Raw genomic sequence first — 24,561 nt, 5'->3', positions numbered from 1 at the left:
AAACAGCCAGAGAAAGGAGGCCATGCCGGTCAGGCAGAACACAAGCAGCGCAGGAAGAAGGACGGCGCCGAAGACGATGAACGCGCTTCCCTGGATCAGCACCGTGCCAAGGTCCTCCAGCTCCAGTCTAGAAATGTGGCCAAGCACCTCCACAATGAGCACCGAGTCAGTCGGCTCCTCTGGCTCCACGACCACCCCCAGCCCCCCACACTCGTGGTCCAGCGGCAGCAGCCACCTCGCGGCGTACTCCAGGACGGGGGTCAGCAGCCCGCCCATCACGTTCGCCGCGGAGCACACCACAAGGCGGTTCCACCCGCCCTCGTAGTCAAAGTGGTACTGCAACACCACCAGCATCACCAAGCTCTTTGCCGAGGCCACGATCATGTAGGTCGGGCTGTACACAAACACCATCCGCTGTGCCTCGAGGCGCACGGACTGGAAGGAGTCCAGCAACGCGTTGTTTGGCACCGACTCCACCGGCGTAGGTTGCGACGTAGAAGTAAGTGATCTGCGACCTCTCAAAAACGCACTCTTGTCGGTCCGCAACGTTGAAGCCCAGCTCCCAAGCAGAGGGTCAATTTCTATTGGTGCACACTCTGCAGCGTCATTGCGGACACCTACCGCCTCCTGTGGCACACGTCTATTAACGTAGAAGATGCTTTTCAAGGTGTCTTTGTGGCGGAAGGAATTAAAAAATGCGTTAAGAAAGCAGTTGGCAAAGCTAGATGCCAGTATAACCGAGCATGGGGGAATGAGAACGACACCTGTCACCTGTGAAAGGACATCCGCAGATGCCTCTGCTGACATGATTTTGAGGTGTACCTTTTTGACTTTCGTTTGTTTGCTTGTGCGCGTGTGTGGCTTCTTCTGATGCTTCTTTGCTGCCAGTGTGACCTCACGCAAAGGACCCAAGCCGCACGAGACAGACGGGAAGAGCCCGCAAGCAGGAAAGACCATGCACGCTTGGAAGAGGCACACACACAGACACAAGAAGGGGGGGGGAATATCAAAGAGAATGCGCGGTAAAAAGACACGCAACACAACCCACGTCAAGGCACACGGGAGGAAGCAAGGGCGCACAATTGCATCAACTCATTTTGGCATACATGTAGATATAAGCGCCGCAAAGAAGCAAACGAAAATGAAGTGCGTTTTATGATGACCGGCTTCGTCGGGAACAGGCGAAGCGGCAGTCGTTAGGCCTCCCCCCCCGCCGCCGCCACCGCCGGACGCCCGCTGCGCAGAGGATGCCGGCGGCGGAGGAAACAAACAAACAAACAAACGACAGAAACATCCGACACATTTCCCTTCCAACGCGGCATCGTTTAGAAAGAAAGAAATAAATTAACTGATACGTAAGGAGAAACATAACATCAAAGCAAAAAAAAAAAATGCCCATCGTCTACGGAGCTCCATCTTCGGCCACACATTTATTTATCTTTTTTTTTTTTCATTTTCTTTCCTTCGAGCAACTTCGGTTAAAGCGGGACTCTAATGCATTAAAAAAACGAACACTGCAAATACAGATAGACGACAAAATGAAGAAAAAAAAACAACGGCAACGGCAACGACGACACACACACACACACACAGAAGCAGATGCAGAAGCCGACTTTTCCTTCTCCCTCCCCGGACCAGAGAAGCAAAAACAAAGCAAAAAAAAATTCCTTTTCTTCCACGAAGCAAGTCTTCCTTAAAACGCAATGATGAGCAAAGAGAGGGGGTTAAATTGGGCCGTTTCATTTTGCTTTTTTTCTTCCTTGTGTATTCGAAGGATCGTTCCTCCACCCCCTGCCACCTACAGTATCAACGGACACAGACGAATATACATATATAGATGTAGATTACAATTTTATCTCCTTCAAAAAAGGCAAGCAATGAAGTGGACCTACAAGCTCCTACCACAGCGTGCCGTTAAGAAGAAATGTGCCCAAGCCGGGCAGAGCGTGGGGCGGGGTACGACCAACAGTTCTATAAAGAAGAAGACGAGCACTGCCGCTGGTCAGAGACTGCGAAGGGAGGATAACTGTGGTAGAATAACTCCCTTTCGATCCTTCGCAGACTGCATTTCATTATCAGCTCGAATGGCTTCCTGTAGTTGCAGAATGACGCGATCTGCACGATCGTTCCATTTATAATAGTTTTTGGTTAGAGCATCCTGGCGACGCTGAAGCTCGAGGTCCTCTGCTCGCTTACGGTGCTCCTCTACATCACGCGTAACAGCTTCACCAGCCTCTTGATCTCTAGCCTCACGGTTCATCTGCGCCTGCTCACCGCGTCGCTTTTTTTCTTGTGCCATCTTTATGATTTCGTCGTTGCGCTGAACTCGCCTCTCAAGTTGGGCCGAATAATTTTCCCACTGCTTTTCAATAAGCTTTTGGCGTGCGTGGGCCCGGAGCTGTATTTCGTATAATCGGCTGGCCTGCTCTGCCTCATACCGCGCCCGATGCTGCTCCTCCTTTTCCTTCAACTCCCTCATAAGCATCTCGTGGGGTTTGTACCGCGTCGTCTGTGCAGTCGCCCCGTTGGCGCTATCGCCTGTCTCGCTTCTTTTGCGGGGAGGACGCTGCGAAGGGCAGCGTGTGCGGTTCCTGCCTTGCCGTACCCCGTCGCCCTCCATCTGCCGCCGTGCGATCTCTTCCCCGTGGCGCATAAACGCAAGCCTCTTTTCGCGCCTCACGGCCTCTTCGTTTTGCTTCCGGCGGTTCGCAACCTCGCGGCATCGCTCCATTCGCAGCCGCGCCTTTTCCTTGCGCTCCTCGATGCTGCGCGCCCGCTCTTCTTTTAGGCGAGCGAGCATCTTATCCCGCTTCTCGCGTGCAGCCTCCGCCTTCTCGACCAGCGCTGCCTGCGCGGTTAGAAAGGAGTTCCTGTACGACTTTATCCTCCCACCCACAACCTCGTTTCTTTGATTGTAGTAGAAGCGTTTTTCCTCCATCTGGTCGGCAACAATTTTTCGTCGCCGCTCAAACTCCTTCATGATTTCCTCCGTCCGCTCCTCGTAGATTTTCGCGCGACGCTGCTGAAGGTCGGCAAACCGCCTTTCCCGTGTCCTTTCCGCAAGGCACTGCTTCTCGCGAATGCGGCGCCCCGCCTCCTCAAGGGCGCCCTGCAGCTCAGTAATACGCTTTTCTATCAACGCACGGTCCGCGCCGGAGGGGGGCTCGCCGCAGGCCTCGCTCAGGATGTTCTCCAGCTGGGCGCTGATGATTTGGTACTCGCGCCGGTCCGGTGAGGATCCCGCGTGGCTGCTTCGGGGAGAGGGTCTCATTAGGGACCTTTTCCCCGCGCTGCATCTGCAGTCTCACGCCCGCGACCGCCGCCAGCTTGCTGCTCTGCTCACTAACTCCCACGCAGCGTCAACAGCGCGGGTGCAGACGACACGCACAAACCAGCGCAACACAAGAGGAGAAAAAAAAGAAGAAGAAGACGTAAATGCGAGAAACCAGCGTGCCATTTTCTCCCCTTTCCATTTCCTTCTCGTTTTCATATATTTGTTCATTCAAGTGGATGGATGTTGTTTCGCTTGGGATGCTAGTCCGTTGTGACGAGCTCGCAGATACCAGCAATTCCAGTGCAAAAAAAAACACACACACAAACACGCAGCCCCCTCCTCCTCCTCCTCAACAGGGGCCGTGCTCTGCTGCCTCTATGGGGTTTATATATATATATATATATATAATGTAATGAATACAAGAAGAGCTATGCGTCCCACGTAGATATATATATATTTGCCGTTCATATATACGTATATATGCAACTGCCGTTCCAGCTAGACACATACATCCATACGCTGACGTGCACGCATACACATGTTAGATGTTATCGACGCGGAAAAACACAACAACGACAAAAAAGAAAAGCAAGTCACAACAAAAAGCGCAGGAGCAAGACAAAATAAAAAAAAGCACGCAAAAAACTACCGCCTATCTCTATACTCTCGGAGCTGTCGTAGAATAAGCTCTCGACCAAACTCTGAGAGGGCCCCATCGCGGCCAAAGGCTGCGTGTTCGGAAACGACATCGCGATACACAAGTGACGATGGTGCGGCGGCTGCTGCAACAGACTCCCGCGTCCGCATCTTTCGGGGCCTGGGGTGGGCGGCAGCGGCGTCTTCCGAGCTGCGATCAGATGAGGCTGCTGGGGCACTGCGGGAGGAACGACCTTTGCGCGCCGAAGCACCCTCCCTGTGGGTGGTGTAGCTTCGGAGTGTTTTTTCCCCTCTACGACGCTTCAAGGGTGCCTTTGCAGCGGGCGATGCTGCCTCCGCTGGCGCCGCAAGGGCCGGCCTCGTGCGAACATTGGAGGGCTCCAGTAGAGAGCGATCGGCCGCGCTTTGGGGGCTGTGTCTCTTTGCCTGTGCCCCAGCGGCAGCACCAGCACCAAAGAGTTCTTTTGTAGAGGCCAGCGGCAGCGCCGCAGCCGCCCCTCCGGCGTGCTCTTCCCCTTCAAGCGTTTTCTGAATGTGCGCTCGACGCAGGGCATCTGCCTTGGTCGGCTTCACCGCCACGTTGTGGTTTACGTGGCACTCTTTTGGTATCCGCCGCGGCGGAGGTGGGCGAAATGTGCACTGGCGCCGTTCCTCCTCTATCACTGCCTGCCGCTTCTGGTACTCCTCCTCCGCCATTTGCCGCCTGCGCTCCTCGCACCGGGCGCGTATTCTTTCGAGCTCCTCCGGCGAGTGAAGCTCACGCAGAAGCGCCGTGCGCCTTGCGTCGCCTTCCTGGCTTTCATTGTCGGCGGCTGTGAAACGGCCCTGCAGCATCGTCAGAGCTCGCGGGGGAAGCAGCCGCGCGAGCGGACTTGCGCCTGGATTGGGGTGCGCCTCCACGGCAGCCGCGCAGAGGGCGAGGAAGCCGTCCCTGTTCAGCCTGCCCGCGCCGGCGGCGGCGAGGATGCCGCAGAGCTCCTGCGCCTCGACGGCTGAGAGCACCACCGCAGCGGCCCGCACAAGTTCCTCCGCACTGTGCTCCGCCGCGGACCGCCGCGGGCCCTCACGGCTCTGCCGCTCCTTGTTTATGGCGTCCGAGAGCAGGTCAAACTTGGCCGCAATAACCGACCGCCGGTGCTCGCGCTGCAACAAACCCTGCAGTCCACGGACGTACTCCGATCGCACCTGCTCCAACTCCCCCGCTTCCTGCTTGGTGGCGGCCTGCCGACGCAGTGGTCCACTCGGGTTCAGAAGGCGCTCCACCACGTTTTCTGCGACGTTTCCAAGCTCGCGCTTTTTCGCGACAATGTGCGCCGAATGGGCGCCCACTGTGGGTTTAAACGTCGGGGAGGTGCTCTGCGGTCGCCGCCGCGTGCCCTCCTCTGGGCGCACCACAACGCTGCGCGAAAACAGGCGCTCCACCACCGCGTTGATCTTGTCCTCCGGGAGTGGCTTGGCGGCCGGGTTCTTAAACAGCATGTGGCGCTCCAGCTGCTCCACAACGTAGGGCTGCACCTCCCGCATAAAGTGGTTCCGCTCCTCCTCGTGCGCGTAGAGCTCACTGAAGATGTGAGAATCGTGCGTGTGGGCGGAGGACTTCAACTTGGCGGCCCGCAACGTTAGTGGGCGGAACGTGCACCCCTCCAGCTCTTGCTTAATGTGTTCCTGCCGCTTCCGCGTCCGCCACTCCTCCTTCCGCAGGAGCTCATCGTAAACCCGGTTCTGCGGCGCCAGTTCGGCGGGGCGTTGAATCCTTGACGCGTACGATGAGAGTTGCGGCCTAAATGGGCAGTCCCGCTCCACCTTGGCCTTCTCCAGCATCATCTGTCGCATCTGCTCCACCGCCTCCCACTGCCGCTTCGCCAGCTGGGTCCGCATGGCGTCGTCGTACAGGTCAACGTGCCGGGTGCGCTGCGAGGTTGCCGCGGCGGTGCTCGCTTGAATCACCGGCGTCTTCTCCCCGTGCGAGGCCGGTTCACTGCTCGCCACGTCCGTCGGCTCGTCCCGGAGCTCCTCATGCGCCGGCGCGACGGGCGACTGGCCGGCGCTAAACTCGTTCCGCGGCGAGGCGGCACTGTCTTCGTTGTAGCGGATGGTGGACGGCGTCAGCTCCGTCGCCTCGGGGGGCCGCGAGGAGACGAAGGAAAAGGGGTCATAGCCGCGCTCCTTTGCAGCCGCGGCGCGGAAGTTTGTGCTGATCGCATCAAACCAGCTGGTGGCGGTGGCCGCCGCCGGTCTCGCGCGGGAACTGATATCTATGGAATCCAACATGAAGGCTGTGCCAGCTGCGGCGCAGACGTACACAAAAACAACAACAACAACAACAACGACAGTAAAGGCGGTGGCCAAAGGAAGGGATAAGACAAGGACAGAAAGAGATGGAACGAGAAGGGCAAATGCGCAAGGCTGCATTTGAATACGCGTATGCAGTTAGATACGAAGGGGCGCAGATGCACAGCATGGCTCACAAAAAGCAAACAAACTGAATAACAACAACACAGCCGCACTCACCAAGAGGAGACAGCAGCGCCAGTAAAGGGTAAAAATAAATAATAAAGCTAGAAGGAGTCCAATCCAACGGCAGTAACACGAATACCACCTCCAGAAGCACAGGAAGCATCCTCAGCCTTTTGTGTCCGCGTCGTCGTCGTCGCACTCGTTTTTCTCTTCGCCTTCCCCGCTACTGCCGTCGGTCCACGCGCCGGGTCAGCCCCCTGGGGGCCCGGCAGAGCGCGTCAAGGCCAGCTGGTACGGCATTTGGTGGCGCTCCAGCGCTACCTTCTGCGCCTTCACGCTGGGCGAGTCCTTCGCGCACTTTGGCGGCTCAGGCTGATCCGCATGCAGCAGATCCGTGAGGGCGTCGTTCTGCTCCCAGTTTGCAGCCCCGGCCAACTCTTGGATTTTGTTCACGAAAGCCGCCTTGGCCTCGTCGCGGGCGTCGAGGACAAACTTCGCGGTCTCCGCCACCACCACCGCATCGCGGCGCATTGCGACCTCAAAGAAGTCCGGTGACAGGAGCTGCGTGCAACTCGTCCCGACAAACGCCAAATCAAACCTCTTGTGCTTCGGCTTCCCTCGCATGTGCTGGGTGAAGCGTGCGAAGTCCAGCCCAACAAAGTGGAAGCGCACCTTCGGGAAGGTCGCCTGCTGGGCAACGTCGCTAGGCGTCCCAGGCGGCAGGTAGTTGTAGTTTGCGGGGTCGTCCCAGGCAAAGGCGTGATCACCCCACGGCCACGACTGCCCCGTCAGGAGTCCGTAGAGCCACGCCCGCACGTTATGCATGGAGACAACGCCGTTGCCGTACTTGCATGTCCCATCAATTGTCTTTGCGCGGATGTGCGTGTTCGCCGTCTGGGCGCCAAACGCAAAGAAAGGGCCATTCTTCACGTCGCCAAGGTAAGTTCCAACCCCCTTGGCGTTGAAATGGCAGAGAGTTTTGTTCGGCACCGAGTAGGTGTAGGTAAACCCCCGGCGGGGGTTGATGTGGGTTGCGTCAAAGGCAATGCCTGTATTGCGCCACGTGCGGTACTCGGCAAGCTTGATGAGATTTGTGTAGTCGCGAAGGTAAAAATTGAAGTCCCAGTCAATAATGTTATCGCGGTTGTCGTAGCGCTCTGCCATCTCGTGGCGCACTCGCCGCGACCAGTCTGCCTCTATGTTTGCCTGCGACGTGCCCCGCGTCCAGTGCACAATCTGCTCCTCCACAAAGTCCCGCTCCTTCGACTTCATCTCGGTGAAGGAGACCAGCCTGGCGAGCGCGCCGTCCTCGTTTCGAAGCACGCGCAGCAGCCGCTGGGACACGCCGCGGCTCTGGGCGGAGGTGGTGTCGCGCGTCAGGGCGTTGCCAAACGCATCGAGAAACATCAACACCCGCTCCTCCAGCTCGTCTAAAGAGAACATGCTGTCCAGCAACCACTGCAGGAAAAAAAGATGGCGACAGTGTACCCGCAGATTGGGCTCGTAAAGGTAGAAGTGGTACACCGGCGGCGGCTGCGTGCTGGACGCCGACTTGACGTGGAGGCTTGCAAGCGTGCGAAAGATGTGTCGAATATCTCCCGCCCCGCAGAGGAGCACACGCACCGCGTCCCCGCCACCCTCCTCCGCCTCCTCGCCGTTCGCCTCCGTCGGTGATCGCCGCCGTATCGCCGCAATCATGGCGTCAATGTCGACCTCAGCGTCATTGTCCGCGTTTGCCGCGCCCTCCGTTGCGGCTTCAGCGCCGTCCTCGCGCCGCTCGTGGGCCCCCGCGGCGTCCTCAGCCGCGTCTCTCTCGCGCCGCCCCAACACCTCTGTGAAGTCAATCGCAGGAGACCACCCCCACGCCAACTCGGTGCCAATGCCGTTGATAAACTGCTGTCTATCGTCGTGGAGGTACCTGTGGCTCATGCGAGAGAGAGTATTCAACAGGAAACCAAACCAAAAAAGGAAAGTGCGTCCTACGCGCCACTAATTTTGCCCATATTTCCAAGACGGATACGAATGTAAGTAATTAGATACATGGAACGAGAAAGAGAGAGAAAGAGAGAAGGAGAAGTGCCGTGTAAGCGCAGATGAGGGGTGCCTCAAAGAGAGGTGGCCTAAAGATACGCAATAGTGAGTATATACGTAAAGAGACAAGGGTGGCACACGCCTGCGCCGTGGCGGTGGCCTTAGTTCCGACCGCACGCGCGTGTCTCCCTGCCCATCCTCGTCTCAAGGGGGGACATCGACGCCGCCGTCGGCTTAACTCCAGGAGAGAACGTACATGGCGGAGAGGGAGGGAGAAAAGGCAAGCAGCGACGCGGACGCGCCGAGGATGTTGACCACGCTTAGGTCCTCCACCTTCTCCCCGTGGTCCACCACGACGACGGAGCTCTCGTCTGCGGGACGCAGCTCCACCCGACACCCGCCCTCCGCCGCTCCCGCACGCAGGCGCCACGACATCTCCACGTTGTAGAGGAGGATCGTCCCCTCGCGGTCCGTCAAAAAGAGCGAGAGAAGCGGGGCGGCGAGGGCAGGGGTTTGAATGACGCGCAGGCACCCCGCATGCAGCGGCCGCGGGGTGCAAATGCAGCTGTGCATCAAAACAACGACAGGATTCGTGGCATCGTCCGTGAAGTGGACACTCAAAAGCAGAGCCCGCTGGCCACGCGTCAGCACCAGCACCTCACTCCCTGCTTCCGCATCCTCCACAGGCAGCAGCCGCGTTGGAAGCTCCTCCTTCAACGATGCATGAATGGATCGCAGCGCGCGAGCTGGCCCGGCCTGCCGCAACCCCGCGCTAGAAACGGACCAAAAGCAAAGCATCCCATTGTTTCCGGCCGAAACCACGCCTCCGGCCTTTTCCGGCAAGAAGCAGAGCGAGAGCACGTACTTCGACTCGTGTGCATCTGCTATCCGCTGCAGCGACTTCCCTTCACGGATGTCGAGCACCTGAATCACGCCGTCGAAGGAGCCAGACACCACCCAAGAGCGATGTCCCGCGAGGGCCTGGCTGGGTGCGCCTGCAAAGATGAGGGAGGTCACACCACTGCTGTGGACCTGTGAAAAGCGCCGCACCAATTTCCGTGTTTCCGTGTTATAGATCTTCACACTTCCGTCCCGGTAGCCGACGGCGACCCACGTGACGGCCTCCCCCGGGGCATCGGGGGCCAGGCTCAAGACACCGTCGGTGTGTCCAACGGAGGCCCCAACAGGTGAAGCGGAATCCACGGCCAAGAAATCCACCGTCCCGTCCGTCTTGCCAACAATGAGGGCCGCGAAAGTGTGCTTGTCGCCGTCTGCAGTTGAGAGCATAGTATGCACGCACGAGGTGGGTTTTTCGGCGTTGTCAAAGACAATTTTACGTCGAATAGTCTTTGGACACTGAAGTGGGTAGTGCAGGAACATGACAGAAGGAAGATTCGACGGCGCGGCAAGATCGCTTGCGCGCTGTCGCTTTAGCGAGGTTGCTCTGCCACCTCCATTACTGCCCTCCCCGTCATTCAGAAGCCGCCATAGCGCGGCAGGTAGAAAGCCATTGTACGGCTCTTTGTTCCACGTGATGGCCTCTTGCAACGTCCGCAAGAGCGTCTCCCGCTTGGCCGCTACCTCCGCAGGTATTGAACCACTCCCAGGTGTATTACTATCATCTACAAAGCTGTTCTTCTGCGCCTCCAGCGCCTGCTGCAACCGCGCATACCGAGCCGCAGAGGAGTTTTTCATGGCCACAAAAATGGGTGAATTGTTGAAAAACGCCCTCGCCGCGTGCACAAAGCCGTGCAGCGTCAACAGCTCCTCAAATATCTGTTCGTACAGGTCAAAGGTGACTTCCGTGGGGAGCAGCAGCAAATCCACATAGTTGGCAAGCACCGTGTCCCACTGCCCCTCAAGTACCGCCCGCTCAAGGCCGGCTGGGGTTTTAGACGTCACGGAGCCGCGTCGCTCCGCAGGCTCGTTTGCCTCCACAACGTCTATGGTGTTGAACGGCACGCGGGACTCGTTCTGCAATGCAAGCAGGGAATTCTTGTAGCCGTAGGCCTGCAAAAAGGAGTATATGTGTCGCAGCACCTCCTCGTGGGCAAGCACACCGTCCGCCATTGAGCCCCGTGACAACTGCCTCGCTCTGTCTCACGACGTCCCTACCCGCCCTTTCCACTCCCGCCCCGGTCAAACGCCTCGGGAAAAACTATAAAGAGCAGCTACTTTGCAGATGGCTAGTGGCGACAGGTGGGAGAGAGAGAGAGAGAGAGAGAGCGAGAGAGAGAGCGAGAGTGCGCGTCTGCGGGGCGAGGGATCGAGGAAGAGGGAGTCGGCGTTGCTGAGGTGAAGTGGGACACATATTTCTTGTCGTACGTTCGTTGCACTCGACTGTCGTCGCCGCCGCCGCAAACAACTCAGGCCCGCTACCCCGCTCGGAGGCGTCATGCCCCCCTCCCAGGGGAATGAATATGCAACGCCTGCAGAAAGAAGCAAACGCAAACAACAAGAAAAAAAACCAAACAGAACGAAGAAAGAGGAACAAACAAACAACCAACAAACGCGAAGCAGAGGCATGACTGCGTCGGCACACCTCCGTCCCCCCAGCTTTGACGCACTTCAGCTTGGCCTTGGCTTGACCCGGCGAGAGGCAACAATTCTCGCCAGCTTCGCCAACGCCGCGGATTCGCGCTGCGCTTGCACCCGGAGGAGACGCTCCTTTCTCAGCCTGGCGTCGATCAGTTTGGCCTCCATGCGTTCTCGCGCCATGCGTCTGCCCTCCGCCATGGCCTCGGTGTAGAGGTCCCGCTCACGCCGCGCCCTCACAGCCTCCGAGGGCGACGACGCTACCAGAATGCTCCCATTATCGCCCAACGAGAGCCGATTTTCCTGCAGAAGCCGATTGCGGCGAAGAATGGGAAGCAGCTCCAGGGCCATGCGCCGCGCCAGCGCCTCTTCTTCACGGCGTCGCGACTCGGGGTTCAACACATCCGCCGCCTCAGCACGCCCCGAGGGCAAGTTATCACCACCACGGGGCCGTTTCGATCGTTGTGCGGGGGACCAAGGCAAAGCCAGGCCGTACAAGGGATCCTCGACTTTGCGCTGTCGCCGAAGGCGTGTGTGGTGCTCCTGCTGTGCCTGCCGCTGCAGAAATTGCTGCATAGCGGTCTGCGCGGAGCGGTGCAGTTCGTCATCTTCAACCGGCAACGCCAGCGATGGTCCCCCACTTCCTCCCGCCTCACGGGCGACGGCGCTCGTTGGAGGCGCCGAACTATTTGAAGAAGTCTGCATTGCCGCAGGCACGCGTCGCTGCGACTCTGGCTGCGGTCTAGGGCTGCGTTCAACCGCCGCTTGCAGCCAGGCCGGTGGGGCGACGGAAACCTTTCGTGCGCTTGTCCGGCACGGAGGGGCAGGCGCCGGGGGAACTGTCACTGGCGGCGCCTGATCCGCGTCATCAGCCTCGGGCGGTGGAGGCTCATCGTTGACGGCCGTGCCCTCGACGGTGGCCGGCAGCGCCAGGGAAGGTGCCACGGCGTCCGACGCGGAGGTGACGGCAGCTGGAGCCGGTGCACGGAGAAGCGTGCATTCGGAGCAAAAATACTCCGCTGGCCGCTCTGAGAGATTTATGCAATCGAGGTGGACCGTGTTCGAGCACTGCCGACGATCACAGATAATCATTCGAACCGCATTGTCGCTCTGGCCGCATACGTCGCACACGAGCAAACTGGACGCCGACGCCCGACTGTCACCCCCATTGTTCTCACTTGCTTCTCCCTCGCCCTCCTCCGCTTCGCCCTCGTCTTCCTCCCAGAGCTTGTAGTTTCGCCGTCGCACCTTCGTGACCTCCTCGGCGCCTGCTGCATCCACGGTGAAGATGCGGGTGAACCGGGCCTTGCAGTGGGGACACACGTTTGTGCTCCTTGCCCACTCCTTGATGCAGTAGGCACAAAAAATGTGGTTGCAGGAGTTTAACCGGCCGCGTGGGTTATCGGCAGGGTGAATGCTCGTAAAACAGATGCCGCACATGCCGTCGCCAGCGGCCGCCGCGTTGGGATCCCCAGACGCCATCTGGACGCAAGCAAACAAGACGGAGAGGCAAAGAGGGAAGAAGCACGCATGCAATGGAATACAGCGACACAAACGGGCAGATAATTTTGCGAGAGAGCAGCAGCCGCGTGTGGTGGCGGAATGCCTCGTCGTTTTTCTTTCTTCTACTTGTCCTCTCAGCGCAGTTTGACGTCCCGCACGGCAGCCATTAACGTCCCACACGCCCCTCCCCACCACCACCACCACCACCACCAGACGCAGGCCGCACGCCGTGGAGCGCCTCGACGAGGGAGACGCGCCGAAGGTAACAAATCAACGCAGCAGCACAGAAACAAAAAGCGTCAAGCGTCAAGGAATCCACGGCTGCGGCGGGGCGTGGGCATCCGCACCTCCCCTCCTCTCCTCTTTTCTCGCTGCGCTGGCACCCCGCAGCGTTTTGCCGCGTGAGGGGTGCGGCGGGAAGTTCTTCCGGGGGAATGCGCCGCCGCGGAGGGCAGTGGGGGAGCCGAATCCCGCCACAACGCCGCCCCGCACCCGCCGGCCACAAAATAAACTGCCAGCGTCCACCCACCCGACAAAAGTGTTTAATAACAAATACACAAACACACAGAAAGAAAAACTGACAACAAGCAAACAAACACACTCAGATTCCGCTCGGGGGATACGCTCAAAAGATGCAGGGGAAGGGGGGGGGGAGAGAGAAGAAAAAAAAATACAGTCAACACATACACGCTCAGGGTGAAGAAGTAGAGAGACAAAAAAAAAAAAAACAACAGCTCCTCAGCCCACATGGGTGTTGCATAGTGACGCAAGTTTGCCGCAACACCACTCTCAGCGTGGCGGCAGATGCGGAGAAAGGCTCCTCCTGCACGTTCACGCCATCAGCACTAGGAAGGACAGTGTACGGAGTGGGAACGCGCGCGCGCGACGAAAAAAAAGTAGTAAAAAATGAAAATCAGCTTTGAAAATAAAAAGACGCCAAGTGAGGGTGAAGAAAAAAAAAGACACTGAAAAAAAAATCATCAAAAAGACATACATCGCCTTCTATTCCTCCACTCGCCGTTGCATGAGAGTATAGTAGTACAGAAAAGTGAGAAAAACAATACAGCGAACCGGGTGTGCGTTTGTAAGTACGGGGTCACGGTTCATTCGTCACAGGCAACACGGTTAGCGTGAGTCGTTGATGTGCATCATGTTGCACACAGGCCGCAAAGGTGGCACCGTCGTGCTCGCAAAATGAGAGCGAGGAGACGCCAACCTTGAGGGAATCCGCGCCCATGCGTACGGAAGAGTAGCAGGGCTCTTGCACCCAGTGCTCCGGCAACGCCTCCTCGTGGGTGTTCACCAGGTGTTCAAAAGGTAAAAGAATGCGGTTACTATTGTTAGGGCCCAACGGCAGGGAGCGACGGGTAGAGCGATGCGTGGAAGCTGCCGCGTGTCGCAAGGCGAAGTCCTCCTCGTACCAAAAAAGTTGCAGGGTCCTCTCCCCCGACCTCGACGGCGGAGAAGCGTCCTCCTCGGAATCTCGCACGACAAGAAACGAAGAGGTAGACGCCGCCGTGAAGACTGGCATGAAATGCGAACACGAGAATAGAGGCTCCTTTTCGGTCAGCAGCTTCCATGTACGCAGCTTGGGATCCGTGGTCACCGCGTGGGCAAGGCCGTAGCGGCAAACTCCTGCTACGGAGTTTTCAGCGAAGCTGCTCTCGTGTGAAAGATTGCCCGTGGGCGCCGTCGCAGCATCAGCTGCCACCTTTTCTTCACTGGAGCCGTTTCCAATGGAAGCCCCCTCCCCACTCACGTTAGCTCCACCCAAGGCACTGCCTCCCCGCATGCGGAATGAACTGGATCGCTGCGGCGGGTGCGGACCCAACATGCGAACAAGGTAAAACACATGCAACTGCTCTCTATGCACCACAAGGTGAGGACGTGTGATGTGTGCGGAAATCCCCTCCGTCTGCGCCCATGCTGGAATCGGCAGCAGCGTATTCGTCGGGAGGTTAAATAAACCCGCTAAGAACCTTCCACTGAGCACCGTAAACTCCTGAAGAGATTTTTTACTCTCATCAAGGTAGGGAACATTGTCAACAGATGGTTGAATTTGTGCTAACGTTACATACTGACCACTCCACTTCTGCGGAGGACAGAACACCTCATATCCCTTGACTGTCACGTCTCGGTCACTCACCATCACTGGAGACTCGCCGCCCTTGCTTAACGTAATCATGCAGCCCGCAAAGTCTGAGAGACGTTTTTTTTATTCCCACTGTTGCTGTACCGGGTCGCAAAGAGAACGAGTTCGAAGGTATCGGCTTCAGGTTCCTCAAGGATATAAATTTGTGGATGCAGAAGAACATCATTGGTCTTAATAATCAGTCGCCCGAGCGAAATATACGGATACATGCGGGAGCGAGCAAATAAACTAAGCTGGCGTCGTCGTCCTTGCAGCTCCCTGCCAACGGCAGGAGGCGTCGGTGGAGTAACGGCGTTTGTCTGCAGGGACTGATCCTGCAGCGATGGTCGCGCCGCCCGCATCGCTGAATTGAGGTCGCCCAACTTGGCCTCGATGAACCCTGGAGGCATGAAGGGCCTAGACGCCGATATCATCTTCTTACTCCACGTGCTCACCTCCTGAGGCACAGGAGGGGCGTTGCTCACCACCTCCAGCGGACGCGTTTCCTCATAGTGAATCATATCTAATAACAAATCCACACCATTGGACGGGCGAATAATTTGGTACACGTCATAATCCTGCCTCCCACGAATCCTAACAAAGCACCCCGAGACGACGTTGACGAAGGCGTTGGCGTGTGAAGGGTGCAGGAGCAGCTCAATATCCTTGCGCGTAAGGCAAATCTGGTCCACTGGCGGGGTAAGAAGCAGCGACTGACCCGCCGAGGATGGGCGAGCACTTATCCCCGCCTCCGAAAGGCTGGGGCTCCGCAGCGAAAACGGCCATTCCTCATCCTCTTTGCATACAACCTGCGAAAGTTCAGCCGGCGCGGGCGCTGGGTGCTGCGGGTGCGGCTCGGAGGACGTGAAACTGGCCTCCCCGTCCTGTGGCTGCCCCGCCGCCTTTGACGTGACGACCTTCACTGGGAGAATTTCGGCCCCACCGTCGAGCCTCTCCACCACCTGCGTCTGAAAGTCGGAGACCGACATCCACGTGACGTGGGTGTTGAGTAGTCTACTAAGCTCCCTCATGAGCTCCGGCGAGTTGTTCGCCTTCACGAGGAGCTGCTCCTGAACATTATCGTCGGTGATGGCCTTGACCCAAAACTTCATCCCGACCACGACGCTACACAAAATTAGCGGTGAAGCCCACACGCACACACACGCAGAAACGCAGGTGGAAGGCAGAGGAGAGAAATAAACAAAGTCGAAGTAGCAAGCCAGTTCGCCCGTCAAGAACAAGAACAGCAACGCAAAATACATATTTATGCGGAAACACGAGGGAAAGCAGGAAGATGGTGACCCGCCCGGGAAAGCGAAGAAACACGAGGAACACCACTGCCCAAAATCAGAAGAAATCAACAACATTAGCGACAAAAAGGGCGAGGAACAATGGCGCAGCAGCGAGAGAAAAAAAAAGAAAAGAAACGTACCAAACGCTTCCTTTGCAGGTGTGTGTGAGTGTGTGCCTTTGGTTCGGGTCGGGCTGCGACAACGCGAGGGGTGCCGCAGTGGAGGAAAAAAAGAGGTGCACCTCTTTTTCCTGCGACCGTGGTGTAAGGAAAAGGCCTTGCCTGTTGCTACGCCACGGACCAGGAGCGATCCTCGACGCAGAGGGGGAGGTCAATCTCAAGGATAGACGCTTCGCCACAGAGAACGCACTCCGTTTGCGCCAACTCCTTTGTGGAAGTCACGCCGTCAAGAAACTGCCTCGGCAGCCCCTCATCCGCAAGAAAAGCCTCTAGACCGCCAATCTCCTCCAGCTTTGCCACGGCACAGGCCTCGTGGACCGCATGCTGGCAATTCGGATAAATCAGGTACGGTGCAGACTCTCGCAAAAGAAGCTGATCGCACAAGATGCACCGCTGACGTGCTGGAATGTATCCAAAGCGACACTGCAGCTGCGCAATCTCCTGTTTTATGTTTTCGGACAGTTGTGTCGCCTCCAGCTGCTGATCCCTCAATGCGGCAATAGAGGAGGTGTACGCGTCTAGGCTTTTACATATGGAGTCCTTAAAGTCCTGCACAACCAAGCTATCACTGATGTCGCCAAGGATGTCTTCAAGCTTCAGCACACCGCCAGAATCCTCCACAACGCTGAGCGCCATACGGGGGTTGCCCTTCTCCAACGCATACTGTGCCACAATAAGCCAAAGTTTCTTCTCCTTTGACGCCTCCAAAGGTTCGGGAAGCGAGCGAAGTAGATCCCTGGCCACACGCAGGGCAGGCCACTCTTCATCCTTGACATCTGACGGCTCAGAGCATTCCAAGGCGGTACGTATGGCATCCTCGTAGAGATGCAGCCGACGATAAAGTCCAACGCATTGCCGGTACCTGCGAGCCTCTAAGCAGCGACGGAGTGCAAAATCGACGCTGTAGAAGAGGGATGATTCAAGAAATTCATCCAGTCGTTCTCCATCGTTCTTTGCCAGGAGGCTTAGGTAGTAGTCATGCACAACTGTTGAGACGCAGTTGAATTTGTTGATGCAACGTTCCAATAAAATGATGGCTTGGTGCTGGCCATTGTTTGGGTCCTCGTTCATCTGCGGGGAGTACTGAATAAACACCGGAATGAGTCGCTCCAGCTGCAGCAACATGTACGTGCCCCCCTGCCGGTCGCGGGCCACGACGCGAAGCATGGCCGTGGTAAGTCGTATCGGGCACTTTTTCATGAGAAGTGGAGAAAACTCATACCACAGTTCGAGCGTCTCCGGGCGCCGGGCGAGCGTTGCGAGCAAATCGGCCGCCTGCGTGTACTCCCCATGAGAGACGTGGTACGTCAAAAGGTAGTGGACCTTTTTAATCCTCGCCGCAAACCCAAGGGCAAGTTCAGGCCGCCCTTGCCCCTCCAACAGCCGGACGATGAGTTCACTGTATGAGCTCCGTTCAAACAGCCTCGGTCTATCTTTTATGGCCTGCTCAAGAAACGCGTTTAGGCTCGCGGTGGCGGCAACGCTCGTTTTTTCGCTCGCCTCGCTTCGCGTAATCCCGTTCAGCCGCTGCATCACAATGAGGACGAGCAGGCAGGCCAGCTGAGTCTCCATCACAGAGGCACTCACGGCATACTTGACCAGCAGCTTGTAGCGCTTCTCCACGTACAGCCGCAGCACCTTGCTGTTGCGCAGGGAAACCAGAAGGTCGTAGATATCCTCAAAGCGGTCGCAGTCGGCCAAGACATCCGTGGCGTACTGCACAGCCCCAATCTGAAGCAGAAATTTTCCCCGCAGCAGCTGAACGATATTTTTATTGGAAGGACGATATTTGCACAGGTTGTACGCGGCTTGAAAAAAACGCTTTCGCAACGGGAGAGACTCGCCGCGGTTCATAGCCCGGTAGAGAAATACCCACCACTGCTGCCGATGCTCCTGCTCCACCTGAAGCTCCCACAGGATATTTTTCCCAAATATGTAAATCTTGCGCGCCGCAGTGTCTCGCACGATTCCACGCAACTCCAACGGCTTCCTCGCGGCGTGAAAGGGGTCAAAGCGTATGCGTTCCTCGATCTCGCAGGCGTACGGACTGTCGCCAAGTAACGTCGAGGACGCGGCTCGCCAGGTGAGGCCTGCAGGGTGATTTAGTACAACCAGTCGATCATTGTAGAGCAGTATCATATGAAACGCCGTCAGTGCCACCTCCATTGGCATTTTTGTCTGCGGAAGTCCACGACTACTTGCGGTGGGGGAGGCAGCAGGAGCAGCGGCAAAGTTCCCTGCGTCATGCGTAGAATGTCGTACCCTCGTTAGTGCGAGGAGCTGCTCGTTCACCACCGCGGAGGCGTCACTCCACCCAAAGACCGCCGCCTCACTGCTGGAAAGATCGTGGTGGATGCAACGGTTCATCAGTCCATGCACAACACCTGTTGTGCTGGTCCACGCGTAGGACTGCGCCGGCATGCCTAGGCCAGGACGGTACAACACAACGGCCCCCCGGGCGGACACGTCAGAGGTGGCGTTCGACTCACGGATATGGAGTAGCTTGGGCTCTTTAGCCACCTTGTCGAGAAGTTCCATCGGGCAGGATGCCTCGCCCTCCGCACGGTACAACGTTGTGGCTGTAGCGAGAAAAATCAGCCAGAGACTGTTCACCCGCTCAACCTGAATGGAGGCTACGGGGCTTTGAAAGCCACCCGCAGGAAGCTGCAAGCATTGCCGGCACGCCGGCTTAACCGCGCTCTCTCCACTCACCTCTATCTTGACTTCAAAAACAAAGCCCCCGAGTTTGGTGCCAACGAGGCAGTGCACTTTCATTGCTGTTTGACTTGAATCCTCTGTCGGTGCATCAGGGAGCCAGCAGACGCATTCAGCAACATTGTTGCTTGTCGTCAGGAGCGGCACCGGCGGTGCCGTCGTTGCGCCGTCCCAGGTCCCACCGCGGTGCTGCAGTTGAAAATGACCCGACACCTTGCGTTGCCGTGAGGAGTAGTAATACATCTCCCCATCCGTCGCGGCGACGAGTGCGTGGGTCCCGGTGGGGTCAAGAAACACCCGGTACGGATTGCGTATGGCGGCCGTCAGGGGTGCGGCGTCCCGCGCCGTGTCTCGCACCACCAGCCCGCCCTTCTCCCCCAGCAGCGCCATGACGTCGCACTGGGAGTCCATGGAGAGAATGGGCTCCTCCAGCTCGTGCCCAATCGTGGTGAGCTCAAAGTGCGGGACGAGGGCCTCCGCCTCCCCCTCCTCCGCGCGACGGTGCAGCGGCGAGGAGGAGGAGGCGGATGAGTCGGTGGAGGAGGAGCGGCCGCTGGAGTACGCCATGCGCTACCCGCCCTGATGGAAGTGGCCGCGGCCCCCAGGAAAGGAGCGGCGGCGGCGGCGGCGGCGGAAAATATGCGGCCCGCAGCACTCGCCTCTGTCCCCCCTTCCGGGTGTCGCGTTCCCGCGGATGCGCCTAAAAACTCACCGCTACACTTCAGCGGAGGCGCGGCGACGACGGGGCGAGGAATACAACAACAACGGCAACAACAACGGGAAAAAGAAGCACAAAACGGGCGGCAGCGAAGCAGTAAGAAAAAGTCCCACAGAAGCCAAGACGAGGGGTCATGATGATTTTTTTTTTTTTGCGTTCTCCCCCTCTTTTACAAAAAGGGAAGCAAAAAACAACAACAACAAAAATCAAAAAAGCGCATAGTAGTAATGAGATGCTGGGGGGGCGTGGTACGGCGCCGATGTCACGCCGCCGCCCAGTCTTCTTCCTCCTCCCCCTCCCTCCTCCCCCCTTCCCGCGCAGACTTTGCGCGAGGCGAGGCGAAAGGAATGTCCGGCAACGTGCAACACACCTACTTACACACACACACACACACACAGACACACAGACGCACATACATAGATAAATCTATCGCGTACAAGGGAGGGGGGGATCCAAACAAACAAATATTCAGGGAGAGAAAAGACTGTGGTACATAAAGTTTCCTTACATGTGGCGAGAGCAGCGCCGTGGAAAACAAGAGAAACAACCAGAAGTAATAAAAAACAACAACAACAACAAAAAGATGCAGCAGGGGACAAAATTAAAATAAATAAATAGACGGAAACGCAGGAAACGAAAGAGAACAACAACAACAACAACAAAAGAGAGGAATAAGGAAAGGAGGGAAGTAAAGGGACTAAGTACAACAAACTCCGCATATCGCCCTCTCTTCCTCCCTCTCTCCCTCTCTCTATTTATATACAAATAAATACGTAAACATGAATAAAACCGGGGTGCCGCATCACAGGCATTCCTCACCCTTTCCTCCTGCCCCTCCTCCTTCAATTCACACTTCTGCGTCTCTTCGTTGCTGCTGCTTTCCGTCTTTGTCCCCTCTTCTCCATTTTGTTTTGTGCGTTTTTCTTTTTGCCTCTTTTTTTTTATGTTCCTTGCCGCTCCTGCTCCTCAGCTCTCTAGCTGCATGGCAACCACCTGCCGAATGAGATCGTCCACCAGAACCCGGGCCTGCCGCTTCTTCGCCAGGACGCCCTCTACCTCCTCCATTAGCCACGGGAAGAAGTCGAACTCCACTTCGTGCAGGACGCGATCGCGGAACCAGCCCTCATCCTGCAAGCGGGCAAAGACACGGTTCTCGAGGTTCATGAGGTAGACCTTGGCAAACTGCCTTGCCTGCAGCTTCTCGCGCGTCTCCTTCTCGCGCTTGATGCGCTCAATCTCCTGCTTCTTACGGCGCTCCTTTTCCTCAAACAACCGCTTTTCGCGAGCCTCAAGACGCTGCGCCTCTAGAAGCTCCTCCTTGCGCCGCTGCTCAAACTCAAGCTGCTGCTGCCGCAACAACTCGAGCTCTTCCTCCTGAAGCACTTCCAGCATCGCCTGCTCCAGTGTCTTACCGACCATCACGTCAAGTATTGGATCCACCGCGTCATCGAAGTGGAACAAGTCACCCTCGTTTATTTGTGACTCGGCGTCACGCCCAGATTTGACGGGCACGTACTTGGGGGTTGCTGGGCGATCCAGCATAGGGTCCGTCTGCGTTTCCTGCGGCACCGCCTCCACCTCGTCCTTCAGCTCCTCTAGAAACTCCTCTGTCTGCACTTCTATGTGCTGACGACCGGCTACAGGTGGGGGTGTCGCAAGTCGCTTTTGGGCGGCATCCAATTCCTTGCGGCGTTTAATAGACGCCGCCCGCTGCGCCATCTCCTTTTTGCGTCGAAGCAGTTCACGCTCCTCCCGCGCCCGCTCCTCCAAGGCGTGCGTTGACATCGGCGTGGCCGCGTAGGTGCTTCCCCTGTACACGCGGCGGTCATGCATAATATTTGCGTACTGCTTGCGCCCGCGAGACCCATTCGGGTCTCGGTACTGTGGACGAACAAAACTCTCCGGTGGGTGCTGAAAGGTGTACGCCATGGCGCCACCCTCCCCCACTGCGCCCTTCTCCTGCATCTTCTCCATGTATACAAATATAATATATATATATCTGTGTTTCTTTTTCACCTTTGAGCTCTTTTTCTTTTTTTTTCTTTTTTGGTTGCCTCAACCGCGCGGAGGTGTTTGGCGTCTCCGCTTTTTCTACGTGTTCTGCGTGAGCGGGGGGTGCTGCGACTGCGCCTCTGCAGTGCCCTTCCCGCCGCAGACACACACACACACACACACTTCTGGTCAACAGGAACAACAACAACGAAGGGGGAAAAAAAAGGGGGAAAAAAGGGAACAGGCGTGTCGCCCACTGCGTGCTGAAAGGGCGGGTGGGAGTGTAACACCGCCTTCCTGCGTCTCTCCAACCACACCCTCCAAATTCCACAGAAGAGACTTCAAACATAAACACAAAAAAAAGCAGTATCCTCCCCAGTTCTATTTTGCTTCTCCTCCTCCTTCTATTCACATTTACAGACACACACACACACACAGACGCACAACATGAGTCACGCAGCCACAACGTCGCGAATCGGGCGGTGTCAATGAGGCAAGTTACTGCCTCTTCTGCATAGAGAGTTGCAGCCGAAAAAAAGGAAAAGAAAAAAATCAACTACTCTCCACCCGGCATGCCAACACTCTAAAATTGCCGTACACAAATAATTGGCGGCATTTTCAGTGAAGCATAGCAGGGAGTGAATCGAAGGCGAAGGCAGATGTACATGTTTGTAGCAGGTACGCACACACACACACATGTGCGCACCGCTAGAGAGAGAGAGAGGCAGACATACTCACATACGTAAGTAAGTACATTGTGGCCGGGTCCATTGCACCTCTATGACGCCCACAGTGCAGCTGCGTCGTGCGAGACGCATGACGCCTTCTTTCCGCCCTCCGGCTCCACCTCCGGCGCCGATAGCATTTTTCCCCCTCATTCTATTAGCGCGGGTACTGTGGCGGGCTGCGGTTCCCCAAAGAAGTCGCCAGCGTGTCAAGGCGCTCATGCACACATGGGCCAACAGATGCGCGACCGAGAAGCACGGGCAGAAGAAAAATAAGCACAACAACAACAAAAAAGAATAATAATAATGAGTGTTTCGTAAGAAAGCAGAAATTTCCGGGTTGGAAAAAAAAAAAAGAAACATAAAAATATGCTCTGCGCAGAAAAGAAAAAGAAAAAATTTAAAAAAAATATGGAAATAGAGACAGAAAGAAGTAAAGAGTACTCTAACAATGACAGCGGGCCTAAACCAAGGAGAATATATATATACATAGATAGATAGATAGATAACAAAGCAACAACGACACATCCCATGGGACGCCGGCAAGCAAAATGACATACACCTTTTTTTACCCCTTTCTTACTTTATTTTTTTTTTATTATCTTGCACCTTCATCTATTACTCTGGGCCCACGCAAGATTCATATGTCCAAATTCTGCGGACCGGCCGCCTCGATGGCGTGAGCAGACAATTCCGGTGACGGAAGTCGCGCCACCGGCAAATACTCCGAGAAGGCACGCGACGTTCGATGGACGGCGTCGTCGCCGTTTACAACACCCAAACTGCGCGGCGTCATCGCAAGGCCGGGTCTCGCCGCCTTGCTCGGTGTGGCGTTGGAGGAGGGCACAGATACAATTTTTGCCAATATCTTCGTCGGGGTAAAGAACTTCAGCATGCACAGACAGTCACCGCCCACATTGCGGTTCACCCGCTCCGCCACAAAGGTCCAAACACCTGGTTTGGGCAGCTGCAAAACCAACGCCTGTTCACGGGCATTCGTCGCGTCTCCTGAGGACGCCACTTTAATACCAGAACTGTCAAATGCCGTCAACCTCAGCGCATCCTCGGCGCGACAATCACCAATGCTACCCGGTGCCGCACCCGAGTTAAGCTGCACCAGCAGAGCGTGCACATCACATGCATCACTAACTTGCAAATGCACCGAGGCAGACCTTTGCGCACCGGTCCTAAGCACAAAGTTGGCGGTAACTGGCTCATGAGTGAGACCGGCGTTACGCAACGGGGTCAGCGTCACGTTAGCCATACCATGATAGACAGAAACGTTAAACTTGCCATGACAGCCACGCTTCATGGTGTACGGCACAAGGTAGCACGTCGTGTTGGGTGGAAGCTCCATTTCCGAGCACACCTCCCTCGCATCCAGCATCATGCCCTTTTCAATGAAGCGGTGCGTGTTATTCGTGATGAGCGGGGTCGGTGGTGTCTTCGCCTGTACGGATTGTAACGAAGCCAAACCTGTCTGGTGATAGTGATTCAAACCGTCACTGTCTGTATAGGATGGCGCTTGGTGTCGCAACTCGGCCAGGATCCGCACCGGACGCGTCGATTTATTCTCCACCAAATAAATCGGATTGCTTCGGAAGGACGTGAACATTGGATTGCCACCAGAGGTCTTCTTCGTCCACTTGCCCGCGGCGGTGAGGCGGTCGCCGCAGTTAATGTGGCAGCGCTGCATGCTCGAGAAGTTATTCAAAAACGTCGGAAGAGGCAGGAACAAATGCTCCTCACGGGACGGATCGAAGCCACACACGTGCCGCAGCGCCTCATCCCAGCGTGGGTCCTCGCGGTTGAGCGGGCCGGTGTAGGTCGGCGCGTCAAAGTAGCAGTTGTGCAGCCTCACTACAATGTCGGCCGGATCATTTGACTCCCCAACCGTTGGAATGACTGCCAGGAGGGCGTAGCTGCACACCGGGTGAATGCCGTCCCCGGCATCCACGTTAGACATGCACGTAATGACGTCGCCACGCTCGAGGTCCTTCGCCACACCGGCCCAGAACTTCACGGACTTGAAATCGCCGGTGTTGGCGGCCTCCGCCAGCCTCTCCTCAAACGGAATGTGCGTCACCGGGCGGCCTGTCAGGTCCCGCAGCGTTTCATGTGGTGTGCACTGGTCAAGCCGGGAGTACCCACCAACAAACTTCGCGTAGGCCTTCTCCAGCAGGAGCGGATACCACGACCGCTTTGGAACCCGTGTAAACTTCGGCTCCATGTTTGCATCCACAGGAACACGGTCGTCAATGTCCACCGGCACGGGCGTACTGTTGAGGTCATAAAAAACACATCTATATGGGCCGCTCGCAGGATGCGCCTTTGTCTCAAACAGGCGGTCAA

At 56.8% G+C, this 24,561-nt stretch overlaps 11 protein-coding genes across 11 annotated transcripts, besides 25 other annotated features; all 11 read right to left on the bottom strand.

Moving 5' to 3' along the window:
- Tco025E_04760 (uncharacterized protein) lies at nt 1-957 on the bottom strand (the record flags this gene model as incomplete). Its single annotated transcript, XM_029371666.1, has 1 exon — nt 1-957. A coding segment is annotated over one exon (957 nt), but the record flags the coding sequence as incomplete, so codon positions are not given.
- A 243-nt stretch (nt 958-1,200) lies between these two features.
- Nucleotides 1,201-1,228: a microsatellite.
- Nucleotides 1,229-1,263: 35 nt separating this feature from the next.
- Nucleotides 1,264-1,293: a microsatellite.
- A 136-nt stretch (nt 1,294-1,429) lies between these two features.
- Nucleotides 1,430-1,461: a sequence feature (A-rich).
- Nucleotides 1,462-1,573: 112 nt separating this feature from the next.
- Nucleotides 1,574-1,592: a microsatellite.
- Nucleotides 1,593-2,002: 410 nt separating this feature from the next.
- Tco025E_04759 (glycoprotein 96-92) lies at nt 2,003-3,271 on the bottom strand (the record flags this gene model as incomplete). The annotated part of the gene is made up of 1 exon (XM_029371665.1): nt 2,003-3,271. One exon carries the CDS (start codon nt 3,269-3,271, stop codon nt 2,003-2,005), a length of 1,269 nt encoding a protein of 422 aa, XP_029228209.1.
- Nucleotides 3,272-3,403: 132 nt separating this feature from the next.
- Nucleotides 3,404-3,430: a microsatellite.
- A 176-nt stretch (nt 3,431-3,606) lies between these two features.
- Nucleotides 3,607-3,625: a microsatellite.
- A 34-nt stretch (nt 3,626-3,659) lies between these two features.
- Nucleotides 3,660-3,681: a microsatellite.
- Nucleotides 3,682-3,919: 238 nt separating this feature from the next.
- Nucleotides 3,920-6,343, bottom strand: Tco025E_04758 (uncharacterized protein; the record flags this gene model as incomplete). Its single annotated transcript, XM_029371664.1, has 1 exon — nt 3,920-6,343. One exon carries the CDS (start codon nt 6,341-6,343, stop codon nt 3,920-3,922), a length of 2,424 nt encoding a protein of 807 aa, XP_029228208.1.
- Nucleotides 6,344-6,637: 294 nt separating this feature from the next.
- Nucleotides 6,638-8,317, bottom strand: Tco025E_04757 (putative dynein assembly factor 3, axonemal; the record flags this gene model as incomplete). The annotated part of the gene is made up of 1 exon (XM_029371663.1): nt 6,638-8,317. One exon carries the CDS (start codon nt 8,315-8,317, stop codon nt 6,638-6,640), a length of 1,680 nt encoding a protein of 559 aa, XP_029228207.1.
- Nucleotides 8,318-8,431: 114 nt separating this feature from the next.
- Nucleotides 8,432-8,464: a microsatellite.
- A 189-nt stretch (nt 8,465-8,653) lies between these two features.
- Tco025E_04756 (WD40 repeat-containing protein SMU1) lies at nt 8,654-10,489 on the bottom strand (the record flags this gene model as incomplete). The annotated part of the gene is made up of 1 exon (XM_029371662.1): nt 8,654-10,489. One exon carries the CDS (start codon nt 10,487-10,489, stop codon nt 8,654-8,656), a length of 1,836 nt encoding a protein of 611 aa, XP_029228206.1.
- A 133-nt stretch (nt 10,490-10,622) lies between these two features.
- Nucleotides 10,623-10,663: a microsatellite.
- A 191-nt stretch (nt 10,664-10,854) lies between these two features.
- Nucleotides 10,855-10,930: a microsatellite.
- A 57-nt stretch (nt 10,931-10,987) lies between these two features.
- Nucleotides 10,988-12,436, bottom strand: Tco025E_04755 (PHD and RING finger domain-containing protein 1-like; the record flags this gene model as incomplete). Its single annotated transcript, XM_029371661.1, has 1 exon — nt 10,988-12,436. The coding sequence occupies one exon, from the start codon at nt 12,434-12,436 to the stop codon at nt 10,988-10,990; it is 1,449 nt and encodes a 482-aa protein (XP_029228205.1).
- A 195-nt stretch (nt 12,437-12,631) lies between these two features.
- Nucleotides 12,632-12,669: a microsatellite.
- A 335-nt stretch (nt 12,670-13,004) lies between these two features.
- Nucleotides 13,005-13,058: a microsatellite.
- A 495-nt stretch (nt 13,059-13,553) lies between these two features.
- On the bottom strand, nt 13,554-14,642 carry Tco025E_04754 (uncharacterized protein; the record flags this gene model as incomplete). Its single annotated transcript, XM_029371660.1, has 1 exon — nt 13,554-14,642. One exon carries the CDS (start codon nt 14,640-14,642, stop codon nt 13,554-13,556), a length of 1,089 nt encoding a protein of 362 aa, XP_029228204.1.
- On the bottom strand, nt 14,639-15,700 carry Tco025E_04753 (uncharacterized protein; the record flags this gene model as incomplete). The annotated part of the gene is made up of 1 exon (XM_029371659.1): nt 14,639-15,700. The coding sequence occupies one exon, from the start codon at nt 15,698-15,700 to the stop codon at nt 14,639-14,641; it is 1,062 nt and encodes a 353-aa protein (XP_029228203.1).
- A 467-nt stretch (nt 15,701-16,167) lies between these two features.
- On the bottom strand, nt 16,168-19,341 carry Tco025E_04752 (uncharacterized protein; the record flags this gene model as incomplete). Its single annotated transcript, XM_029371658.1, has 1 exon — nt 16,168-19,341. One exon carries the CDS (start codon nt 19,339-19,341, stop codon nt 16,168-16,170), a length of 3,174 nt encoding a protein of 1,057 aa, XP_029228202.1.
- A 45-nt stretch (nt 19,342-19,386) lies between these two features.
- Nucleotides 19,387-19,408: a microsatellite.
- A 121-nt stretch (nt 19,409-19,529) lies between these two features.
- Nucleotides 19,530-19,552: a microsatellite.
- Nucleotides 19,553-19,770: 218 nt separating this feature from the next.
- Nucleotides 19,771-19,806: a sequence feature (G-rich).
- Nucleotides 19,807-19,856: 50 nt separating this feature from the next.
- Nucleotides 19,857-19,909: a microsatellite.
- Nucleotides 19,910-20,025: 116 nt separating this feature from the next.
- Nucleotides 20,026-20,074: a microsatellite.
- A 60-nt stretch (nt 20,075-20,134) lies between these two features.
- Nucleotides 20,135-20,154: a microsatellite.
- Nucleotides 20,155-20,217: 63 nt separating this feature from the next.
- Nucleotides 20,218-20,245: a sequence feature (GA-rich).
- A 213-nt stretch (nt 20,246-20,458) lies between these two features.
- Tco025E_04751 (putative radial spoke protein 3) lies at nt 20,459-21,457 on the bottom strand (the record flags this gene model as incomplete). Its single annotated transcript, XM_029371657.1, has 1 exon — nt 20,459-21,457. One exon carries the CDS (start codon nt 21,455-21,457, stop codon nt 20,459-20,461), a length of 999 nt encoding a protein of 332 aa, XP_029228201.1.
- Nucleotides 21,458-21,464: 7 nt separating this feature from the next.
- Nucleotides 21,465-21,491: a microsatellite.
- A 27-nt stretch (nt 21,492-21,518) lies between these two features.
- Nucleotides 21,519-21,540: a microsatellite.
- A 104-nt stretch (nt 21,541-21,644) lies between these two features.
- Nucleotides 21,645-21,667: a microsatellite.
- A 233-nt stretch (nt 21,668-21,900) lies between these two features.
- Nucleotides 21,901-21,932: a microsatellite.
- A 621-nt stretch (nt 21,933-22,553) lies between these two features.
- Nucleotides 22,554-22,577: a microsatellite.
- A 109-nt stretch (nt 22,578-22,686) lies between these two features.
- Nucleotides 22,687-22,717: a microsatellite.
- Nucleotides 22,718-22,849: 132 nt separating this feature from the next.
- Tco025E_04750 (calpain-like cysteine peptidase) lies at nt 22,850-24,561 on the bottom strand (the record flags this gene model as incomplete). Its single annotated transcript, XM_029371656.1, has 1 exon — nt 22,850-24,561. A coding segment is annotated over one exon (1,712 nt), but the record flags the coding sequence as incomplete, so codon positions are not given.

This window comes from Trypanosoma conorhini, assembly GCF_003719485.1.
Source record: "Trypanosoma conorhini strain 025E chromosome Unknown Tco_14.4_contig_00254, whole genome shotgun sequence".
NCBI classification, from domain to species: Eukaryota; Euglenozoa; class Kinetoplastea; order Trypanosomatida; family Trypanosomatidae; genus Trypanosoma; species Trypanosoma conorhini.
This window is presented reverse-complemented; position numbering and strand designations above follow the sequence as displayed.